The sequence below is a fragment of the Sinocyclocheilus anshuiensis genome, unplaced genomic scaffold, assembly GCF_001515605.1.
Source record: "Sinocyclocheilus anshuiensis isolate Anshui unplaced genomic scaffold, SAMN03320099.WGS_v1.1 scaffold1075, whole genome shotgun sequence".
NCBI lineage: Eukaryota > Metazoa > Chordata > Actinopteri > Cypriniformes > Cyprinidae > Sinocyclocheilus > Sinocyclocheilus anshuiensis.
In genome coordinates this window covers 1,644,625-1,655,713 of record NW_015544163.1, presented here as the reverse complement: position 1 = coordinate 1,655,713, position 11,089 = coordinate 1,644,625, and the positions used below count along the sequence as shown (strand labels likewise).

General features: G+C 37.0%; 2 protein-coding genes across 4 annotated transcripts in view; both read right to left on the bottom strand.

The window, feature by feature from the left end:
- The window catches only part of hmox2b (heme oxygenase 2b), a 12,363-nt gene extending 11,861 nt beyond the window's left edge, over nucleotides 1-502 (bottom strand). For all 3 annotated transcript variants that reach the window (XM_016495732.1, XM_016495731.1, XM_016495733.1), the window contains exon 1: nucleotides 326-502. The gene's annotated coding sequence lies outside the window, so the exon portion shown is untranslated. The remainder of the gene's footprint in view (nucleotides 1-325) is intronic.
- Nucleotides 503-1,980: 1,478 nt separating this feature from the next.
- The window catches only part of LOC107695707 (cilia- and flagella-associated protein 70), a 26,024-nt gene continuing 16,915 nt past the window's right edge, over nucleotides 1,981-11,089 (bottom strand). Inside the window, exons 17-26 of the mRNA XM_016495729.1 lie at nucleotides 9,832-9,965; nucleotides 9,640-9,755; nucleotides 5,806-6,000; nucleotides 5,569-5,729; nucleotides 4,133-4,285; nucleotides 3,885-4,046; nucleotides 3,726-3,815; nucleotides 3,328-3,429; nucleotides 2,182-2,229; nucleotides 1,981-2,096 (exon numbers count right to left, since the gene is read on the bottom strand). Of these exons, the coding sequence (XP_016351215.1) occupies nucleotides 2,016-2,096; nucleotides 2,182-2,229; nucleotides 3,328-3,429; nucleotides 3,726-3,815; nucleotides 3,885-4,046; nucleotides 4,133-4,285; nucleotides 5,569-5,729; nucleotides 5,806-6,000; nucleotides 9,640-9,755; nucleotides 9,832-9,965 (1,242 nt within the window). The 3' untranslated portion in view covers nucleotides 1,981-2,015. The remainder of the gene's footprint in view (nucleotides 2,097-2,181; nucleotides 2,230-3,327; nucleotides 3,430-3,725; nucleotides 3,816-3,884; nucleotides 4,047-4,132; nucleotides 4,286-5,568; nucleotides 5,730-5,805; nucleotides 6,001-9,639; nucleotides 9,756-9,831; nucleotides 9,966-11,089) is intronic.

The window sequence follows — 11,089 nt, the reverse complement described above, 5'->3', positions numbered from 1 at the left end:
ACACACACACACACACACACACACACACACACACACACTGAGGCTGTTCAACAGCGTTTGTTTGCAGGGAAAATGAAAACACAGATGTGTGCAGTCTCAACAAAAGAGCAGTCATAAGCGTTCTGGTGTTTGCCAGAGAAAATGCCACTAATCTCACTGTCCTGTGATCAGCATCCATTTAAATGCACAAGCAGAACAAAATAATCAGCTGTCATTATACAAATGAACTAGTGCTGACGTTAGACATCGGTGTAACACACTAGCACGCATATAGCACAAGTATGCGCCCTCATTTGCATACTTGAGAACTGAAACCAGTACTTACGATCCAGCTCTTCAGCGAATCCTGCGTTAGATCAGATTATAATGATAATAGTAATTGGTCCGATCAGGCTGTAGGAATGATAACAGACTGGTAACTGATTATAGAAATGATCATTAGTCGGATTCTCGTTGCTTTTGTCTGCGGATATCAGGCTCTCCGTTATGAACTCAATAAGCAGGAAGCTGCCGGATGAAACCACGTGTCTGTCAGAGCTGATGCTTAAAGGCGCAGCGACCATTAAATTCAAGCCTCTTTTTTTGGTGAGAAAAACAGTTTAATGTGAATCCAAGGGTGTCAAAGTGCAGTGAGATCAGCTTTCTTGGAACAATCGGTCGTCACTTCTGAGATTTGGCCAAGATAAGGCATGTGATCAATTACAGTATTTCTCCCTTTGAGCAGAGGGCTTTCCCAAACTACTTTTCTGAGGGAATCCCAAACGTTTGGAGACGATCCATAACATCTATATTCAAGGTTGCACCACTCATGGTTCTGATGTACCTGACCTACACATGTACCTGACCTACACATGGGGCAGTCGTGTTCATGGATAGACCAAAAGTCAGACTATGAGGATGCGTCCTTGTGTAACTTCTTGTTTCTGTTCAAAGACAATAATTGTGAAAAATAGATTTCTGACTTGTTGCCAATTATCACTTAGATTCAGTTTAGTTGTTTAATAAAGTACCTTAATATGATTCATCACTCAGATGTAGCTTCTCATTTGTTGTGTTCTTCATATATATTTGAAATACAGGTGTCTTCTGGCAAGTTTTTGTTTTGCTCCTACTGGTTACCTTGAAGGCAAGTTTTATTGTGTTATATATAATATAGAGACTTATTTTTGTTTAGGAAAACTGTTGAGGTTTTATACATGATAATGGAATTTAGATGAACACTACTGTCTGTTGTCTGCCATGTAAAGATTTTTTTTTTTTGTATAACATTTCAACAGTGTAACAGTGGAAGATAAAGCACAGTGCACTGCTAATTTACTGCAGTTTAGCACATTTGAGTATGGAAAAGGTAGAATTCTGAACATATCTATATACATTTCTCAATCTTTCAGTTTTATCATTGTCATTCTGGTTTGTGCATATTAAATGTGTACATTTTTACAACCTAATGTAAAAAGGCTCAGAAATTAACAGGCGCAGTATTTTTTTTAGCATTTCAGTTTTTATATTATTAATATTTTTGTAAATATCTTGACTGAGCTTTTATTTTTCCTGTTTTCACTTTAATTTTATGTGACGTTTTAGTAATTATGTTGTGTTTTTGTTTTATCCCTGAACAGACGATAACACCCTTTAAAGTCTGACAGATTCTGATTGGCTGACAGTGTTTTTATCGTTTATTAGTTGGAAATAACTGATCTGAAAGTGATTTCAATATCGTTCCTCTGTGGTAGTTGTGGTGTGGACTTCCCTATTCTCACAGAGTTAAAACGATTATTAAAACTGTATAGTTTTAATAATATTAATACTGTATATTGTATATTTATTGTTATCATTGGAGTGAACCTTAAATGTGAAGCCATTTTCAACAAGGCCAAAACAAAAACAAACAAAAAAAGACTATAGCTGATTATGGTTCAAATCATATTTTATTATCATTTACACCGTTTTTATTATTAGGATTAAACCATGAACCTTTTTATAGTTGAAAATGACATTTATGTGGATAAGACCGATCAGAAGGAAGGGTTCCCAAACCCAACACGTGACTGCAGCTCGTGAATCTCCTCTAGAAGTGACTCCTCTTGCAAATTCATCTAAAAAAACGAAACTTATAAGAGGTCAAAATTGAATTTTGATACCACAGACTTCACAAACACATTGACATTAAACAGTACAAACCTTTAGGGCATATTTATATGACTGCTCTGCCTCTAGTTTTCTGCCAGTCTGAAAGGACAAAGCAACTAAAGTCAAAATAATGCTTCTGTTGATCCAGTGTGTGAAGAACCGTTTCGTTTCCCATTGACTTCCATAGTATATTTTGTCCATAATATGGAAGTCAATAGGACCTGAAAACATTTGGTTACCAACATTCTTCAAAATATCTTCTTTTGTGTTCCACAGAAGAAAGAAACTCACACAGGCTTAGAATGACATTGAGGGAGAGGAAATGATGGCTGCCTTGTGTGAAGAAGTGTAAAGAAAGAAGTGCAAAGCGAGGGAATAAATAGGGGCTTTCGTACCGCGTAGTTCTAGGAATTAGCCAGCAGGGTAGTTCCTAGAGAACCAATTTCTCCCTCGGGCCGTTTTCCTGGTTGCATTCGCACCGGCAGCAGAAACTCTGAAGCGGCCGACAGCGATGTCTTTTTATAACGGAGATGGAGATGTAAATGCACAATTTACGCGATTGCAAGAGCAAAAGTTGGGCTAAGAGACTAATTTTTTTATGACAACTTGCAGTGTTACTGTGACGAGAGGGGCGGGGCCAAGAGCCGTGGGAACGGAGCGAGAACCTTTTCATAGTACCTGAACTACGGAGGAGTCCCACGGAGGAGCTCCGGAAGGATAAAAGGAGGAGGGACGACAGTGTTGGAGGAGAGAGGACCAGGCCTGGTCACTCCTGTCCACCGCCCTCGCTCCATTCCCACGGCTCTCGGCCCCGCCCCTCTCGTCACAGTTACATATCATCGAAGCTGAGAAAAGAACACAACACCGCAGACAACAGTTAAATGCCGTTATCGCCATTTTCCATGTTCGTGGAGTAAATATGTTTACATGGCTTTTTAAAAAGCGGGGTTTCGCGTGCGTTTGGCCAATCAGCGTACACTTACGTCACTGATAGTTCCTATAGAGCTGTTTTAGACCCTGCTCTGAAGTAGGTTCCTCCAAACGGTGTTCCTAGAACTAAAATTCCTAGTTACTGCGGTGCGAACATGCCAAAAAGTGGGTAGTTCCACAATTAGTTCAGGTACTATGAAAAGGTTCCCGCGGTGCGAAAGGCACTAATGGGAGAAAACCGTCCGAATGCATTTGTCAGTCACTTACCCATAAACAGACTAGCGACAGGTAACCCCACACCTCTGGATTCCTGTTATTCAGTGCGTTGGCTTCAGTCAGCGCCTCTTCAGCCTCAGTCAGCTCCTCCAGCTGATCAACAGCACATTTAAATGCATATAACAACAACTAACCCTAAAGCCTACTGTATCATATTTGGATATACACATTTCTAAGGCCTCGAAATGATCAACTTGTTTAAAACCTTGCTGAAAAACCTGTTGTCTGATTCATAGTTTATACTTTTTTAGCAAGTAAAAGGTCTTTTTGTACAGTACAGTACAAACTCTCCTTCTACTGTGGCTCCAGCAAAGCTCTCCTGCTTACGCTGACAAGCTACAAGCCAGAGACGTCCAGCTTTTCTAAATGCATTATGGGTTTGTACTCACTCTATAGCAGGCGATTCCCAGTCTGAGCCAAGTAAGACATGACGGCGAGCGTTTGCAGGCACGCAGGAATACAGGTCTGGCTTTTTCATACTACAGAGGGAATGAAGCACACATGAAAACTGCTTCATGAAAACTCCAAAGCAGCTGATCTGAACTCACTTCTCCTTTCTGCAGATAGATGGAGCCCAAGCGAAGGTAGATGGAGTGTGTGTCTGAGGCGTCCAGCACAGAATCCAGCGTCCGTTCATAGCAGTTCTGAGCCTGAGCGTAATCACCCTTCTCGTAATGCAAGTGACCCCACAGGGCCCATATGTCTGGATTCTGTGCAGACCAAATCATAGGAGAAATAATGAATTTGAAGTGCATCTCAAATAAAATCTGTGGAAAGGAGATGGAAAGATGCAGACCTGGAAGTTGTCGGTCAGCGCCTCCTTCAGGCTGGCCTCGGTGCTGTCGTGTTCTCCTCTCAGCAGGTGTAGTTTGGCGAGAGCGAGGTGATACGAGCTGATGGTGCCTCTGTCTGGAGACAGCAGCTCTAGAGCCAGAGCACGCTGGGCCATCTGGGGACACCAACACAATCCAGCATTAACTTCAGGATTAGCACCACCTTCAGTTCAAAAAAAGATTTGGTATGCTATGTAGAAAAACTACTGAAGTCCACTCTGAATGAACGGCAAAAAATTGACAATTCAGAAAACGGATATGAAGTCTCTCATTAACATATGAACAGCCAGATTCTGCAACTCGATGCTGAATTACACAAGTAAACAGAGGTTAAACAATCTTATAAAACAGATCATTCTGGTCCTTGATTCTGATTGGCTGAGCCGCGTTCGAAGCCGTAGTAAATTACTCTACAAACATACACCTTTGTTTACTTTGTGTGTTGTTCGGCAACCACTTTGTTGAACCACAACTGTTTCTGAGGAACTACATTGTTTGGTGGAAGAATACTGTTTTTATTATCATTACACTTTATTTGCTCTGTTTTATTTTGTGAAACCTTACTATATATATGGAATAACCGTTTTATACGGTTTATACGGACTCCGCGCCGCGTCGTGCCTAACAACGCAAACCACGGCTTCTTGGGGCTTATTGCTTTAATAACCTACAGAATATTTGAACGTAGAATATATGAAAGTTTGGGGTTGGAACGTTGTTGTTTTTTTAAAGAAATGAATACATTTATTCAGCAAGGACCCATTCAACTGATCAAAAGCGACAGCAAAGGCATTTATAATGTTACAAAAGATTTCTGTTTTGAATAAATGTTCTTTTGAACTTTCTATTCATCGAAAAATCCGGAAAAAGTCCGTTTCTATGAAGCAGCACATCTTTTCAGCTTTGATGATAATAATAAATGTTTCCTCAGCAGCAAATCAGCATATTAGACTGATTTCTGGAGGAATGATGCTGAAAATTCAACTTTGAATCACAGGAATAAATTACATTTTAACATATATTCAAATAGAAAACTGTTGTTTTAAATAGAAATAATATTTCACAATATTACTGTTTTTACTGTATTTTTTGGTCAAATTGATGAGACTTATTTCAGAAACATTAAAAGTCTTTTCGGACACTAAACTTTTGAATGATAGTGTAAGCCATTTACATAAAGAAGTCTTAAAGGAACAGCAGCAAAAACGGCCTTTTCAACAAAGGGTCTAAGAGAGAGAGAGAGAGTGTGTGTGTGTGTGTGTGTGTGTGTGTGTGTGCGTGTGTGTGTGTGTGTGTAAAATAGCCATAAACACTAAATTATGCCTGTTTTTGGTGCAAGAAACCTTCTAAGTAGATCTCAGGTGAAAACAAATGTCTCCTTTAATGTAACTGCTGTGACCTGTAATGCGTAGTTCTGCAGGAGAAACCACACTGTCTCCATGTAGATAGTGGTCTGGACGCTGGTTAGGGAAATTTGCTGTTGTACTTCCTGTTTGCTCTCCTGGTCGTTCTGTGGCCGGTCTTCTTCATGCACAGCATCGGCTTCATCTGTATTGCCACCTTTAAAGCAAATGATCCCAGATCAGCTATAAATGAAAAGCTTTTGTCACAGAGCAGATGGACACGAGGTGGTCACCTGTCTCCTCTGTGTTTCCAGCTGGAGTCTCACTGCTTTCATCTTTCTGGTCCTTCTTCTGACCAGACTGAGTCTCTGAGGTTATTTCTGCTCTAGATGCTGATTCATTCAGCAGGACTGCATTAAGCTGCTTATTGGCTTCCCGAAAAGCCATTTCTGCTTCTATGCACTTCTCCTGAGTCTGGCAGAATATACCTGAGGACACACATTTTCATCATTTTGAAAAATAAAATGTAAAAAATATTTTGCAAACTAAAATTATATCCTGTTGCGGTCAGAGTAAAATAAACTTAAATGAATGAATATAGTATGGAGTACTATTGAAGAAAAACACTACTGTTTTAAAATAGGGTTCCCACACTTTGGTTAACTTAAACTTCTGAATGATGTATTATTGTTATAATCTCATCTGCAGGTGAGGTTCTCGGACTTTAAGGTTGTCAATGTGTTGGCGGTGTGCTCCTTGCCTTTTCAAATCCGTCTCATCGAGTTCACTAAGAATAACCGACCTATTGCCAGGTAAGACATTATCAGGGTTCCCACACCTTGGTTAACTTAAAATTCAAGGTCCTTTCAAGGATTTTCCAGGTCCAATACCCTCAAATTCAAGGACTTAATGTGGGGACACATTTCAAGTGAGAGCAAGGTTACACTGTGTTACCTTGTAAGATACATTGTTACAGTTTTCTTGTGTCAAACACAACTATGCAAAAAAGCTTTTTTTTGCTTTTTTTTTTGGCCATGACAGAGATCTGAAATTCTATTTGTCGTATTTCTGTTTTGCATAAAACTGAAGAATATTCGGTACATCCTATACTGTATTCTAAAATGATCTGATATTAACCTTTGCATGGATTTTATTGAAAAGAGCTTAGGCTCATGTACCCAGAAGTTTTAAGATATATGAATATGCTTTTAAGTTTTTCTTGCCTCATGGGTTAACATTATCTTAACAAGCAAAGCAATTCAACATTAATTTCACAGTGTGTCTGTGAAACGTTAAGGTACCATTGTAGTAGTTTCGTGCGCGCGTGAATGTCATGGAAATGTACAACTATGACAAGCCTTAAGAGTCAGAATTACGCTTTAGATAAATCGCTTTTACATACAAAACAGCATTAGCGCCATCAAATACGCCGTCCTGATAGCAGACGCCGTAAAAAAATGCACTTAAATGGTAAAAAAACGCTGTATTTAACGGCATAAATTTAATTCTGACTCACGGAGCTTGAGTGAGCGACATTTGTAAAGTACAAGATGGATACGCTAATATTGGTAAAATGATTTTATCTTTATGTGTCCAATATATGCATTTAAAGTGTAAAACATCCGCTATCAGTTAACTTAAATCCGCTCTGTTTCCTCTTCAAATAGCGTTTCTGCTAACTTACATCCGCTAAATTATTAATCAGTTACCGATCTTACGAGTGTTAAAACGAGTAATTAAAGATATTTATTATACTGAAGATTAGTATACTGTTACAGGAAAATATATTAAAATATTGAGTTCACAGTTTGAGCAGTTGCTGATGGACAGCTCTATGCCTGTCTGCTTAACCTTTGCCCTGATCACTGTTTTCACTGAAGTTCACTGATGATTAATATCTGTGTGTGTTGTGACAGGAACCCTCTCTGTACACTGTAAAAGCTGTTCTGATCATGGACAATGATGGAGAGAGACTGTATGCTAAGGTGAGATCTTCACATGAACATCAGGGTCATGATCAAATTTGAGCTGATATACAGGGAGATTTCATTTAACCCTGTAAAGCCTGACATATGAAATTATAGTCAGAAAACTTAATTTAACCTTAATAAAAGACTAAATAAAGGAAACAAAAATAAAGTTTACAATTGTGTTTTGTGTTATATTTGATATATCAGGCTTTTACGGCTCATATACTATCTGATATAGTGAGAATAAGAAGCTCACACTTAAAGAAAAACAATTTTCGGAATAAAAAAATTGACTCAACAGCCCAAACTGAGTAAATCTTGAAAATCAATGAGATTTTTATAACAGTATAGCAGACTACTTGCTTAAAAATGCATATGAGTAATTTGAGTATGAGTTGTTACTCTATATTTCCCAATAATATGTCCTAGTAAGATATTTATGCTTAGTTTTGTGATCAAAGCTCTGTAGTTTTAATTGTGGGGGAAAAACATATAATGCAATGTAATTCGATGATGATTGAGAGATGAACAAATAAACATTTATCAAAAGCTTTATGTCTCATATTTGATATTCGCATTGATATCCTGTATGTATAATCAAGTAAACCTAAGTGGCTTCAGTCCAGTAAATGTTCATCTTGAAATATTACTAACACAGGGTTCCCACACCTTGGTTAAGTTAAAATTCAAGGACCTTTCAAGGATTTTCCAGGTCCAATACCCTCAAATTCAAGGACTTAATGTGGGGACACATTTCAAGTGAGAGCAAGGTTACACTGTGTTACCTTGTAAGATACATTGTTACAGTTTTCTTGTGTCAAACACAACTATGCAAAAAAGCTTTTTTTTGCTTTTTTTTTTGGCCATGACAGAGATCTGAAATTCTATTTGTCGTATTTCTGTTTTGCATAAAACTGAAGAATATTCGGTACATCCTATACTGTATTCTAAAATGATCTGATATTAACCTTTGCATGGATTTTATTGAAAAGAGCTTAGGCTCATGTACCCAGAAGTTTTAAGATATATGAATATGCTTTTAAGTTTTTCTTGCCTCATGGGTTAACATTATCTTAACAAGCAAAGCAATTCAACATTAATTTCACAGTGTGTCTGTGAAACGTTAAGGTACCATTGTAGTAGTTTCGTGCGCGCGTGAATGTCATGGAAATGTACAACTATGACAAGCCTTAAGAGTCAGAATTACGCTTTAGATAAATCGCTTTTACATACAAAACAGCATTAGCGCCATCAAATACGCCGTCCTGATAGCAGACGCCGTAAAAAAATGCACTTAAATGGTAAAAAAACGCTGTATTTAACGGCATAAATTTAATTCTGACTCTTTTGGCTTGCCATATACAACACAAAGTATCTCACGCAGGAAACACTTAACGTAACGCGTAAAATGCGCGTAACTAACGTAAATCAAGCAAGCTAGTATGCATAGGCCACGAAGTGTTGGCGAAATAACACATTAGCGGACCGGAGGGAATAATATGGAATTTTTTTCCAGAAAACTTCTTGCACAAAATAAATTCAAGCACTTTCAAGGACCTGTATCTATGTACGTTTATTTTCAAAAACTTTTCAGGGCCTTGAAATTTTTTTTGCAGATTCACAAACTTTCAAGGACCCGTGGGAACCCTGTTAAAAGTTTGGGGTAAGATGTTTTTGAAAGAAGTCTCTTCTGCTCACCAAGGCTGCATTTATTTGACAAAAAATACAGTAAAAACAGTAAAATTGTGAAATATTGTTACAATTTCAAATAACTGTTTTCTATTTTAATATATTTTAAAATGTGATTTATTCCTGTGATGTAAAGCTGAATTTTCAGCATCATTACTCCAGGCTTCAGTGTCACAGGATCCTTCAGAAATCATTCTAATATTCTGATTTGATGCTCAAGAAACATTTCTGATTATTATCTTCTTTACATTTTTTGTCGAAACCTGTTTTCAGGATTTTTTTTTTTTTATGAATAAAAAGTCCAAAAGGACAGCATTTTTTTAAAAATAGAAATCTATTGCAACATTGTAAATGTCTTTACTTTCATTTTTGATCAATTTATTAAATCCTTGATGAATAAAAATATTAATTTCTTTAAAAAAATCTTACTAACCCCAAATTTTTATTTACTGTATAATCTATTCTCACCAAACAAAGCCCAGGCGACCACATTGTTGGGCTCCACACAAGTCGCCCTTTCAAAGAAGGTCTCGGCGTCCTCATAGCGTCCGTTCATCTCTGACAGCACGCCGCACATGAGCAAACTGCACCGAACACAACTGAAGAATGAGTCAAAGCACTCGTTTAGAAATCTAGTCTGAGTCATTTGTGTCTGCTGACCTCGGTATGTGTGTTTGCTGGATGGATAAGGCCTGTTGAAAGCACTCCTCTGCCTTCAGGTGGTCAGCGGTCAGCATGTGAAACGCTCCATAATCACACCAGTGGGACGGCTCGCTGCGCTCTTGAATCAAACACTACAGAGAGACGTGACTCACATCCAATGATACTGGCATGTCACAAATGATGAGTTTGAAATAGCACACTGCCATTAGAACGTGCCATTTCAAAGGAATTCATTGTATATGCATGAGATACTATAATTGCATCCTACATTTTTCACAAAATACAGTGCATTCATGCTTGAAATGCCTGTGTGATTGCAATTTACATTACATTAACATCCAGGGGCTTTTGAGGGGTTTTTGTACTTCTTATTTTGTACTTCTCATTATGGTTATCATTCTAACATTACTGTAACACAATGTTTGTTTGCTTTTTAAATCAGCATAAATTAAAGACAGTACAGCAAATCTTACCATTATGTATATATATTATACTGTTACACCAAATACACAAAATAATGATCTTTAAAAAAGCATCATATGACCCCTTTAATAAATAAGTGGCTTTAGATAAAAGTGTCTTCTAAATAAATGTAAATGTAAAGACTTACTGTATTTCAAATAATATATCAGTATTTTTCACATTACAATAATGAGAGTGGGGTGCTTAATTGTCATAGAATAATGTCACTATGCCAACATTTAATGTTGCTAAAATAGCTTTTTTTATTTCAGAATAAATGTCATATGTTATTGCTTTGTTTTCATTTGTGGGTGAAATATGACCCAGAGATGTTGTTTAATGGTTTATAAACAATTATGTAGTTTACAATGCACCCTAAACACTGTAAAACGCAAACAGATTTTAGATTTGCAATGCTTTCATCCATAAATGCTTGCAATGCCCATTTGATCCTTTGAAAAATGTATGATTTTTACTATTATGAGTGCATTATTATCACCACCCCAGTTCTCATTAATTCCTCCATGAGTTTAGCTTTTGAGTGTTTTTTGTTTTGTTTTGAATTCTCATTATTCTGAATGAATAAATCAGCATAAATTAAATGCATTATAGAAAATACTGCCATAATGTATGTATACAGTACTGTATATATTACTTTATTTACTTGATACATTATTTTTATTAAATAATGTATCATAAATGTTTCTCATTACAGTAATGCAAATGTCACTATATATATATATATATATATATATATTTTTTTTTTTTTTTTATATATTTTATAAAATATTTT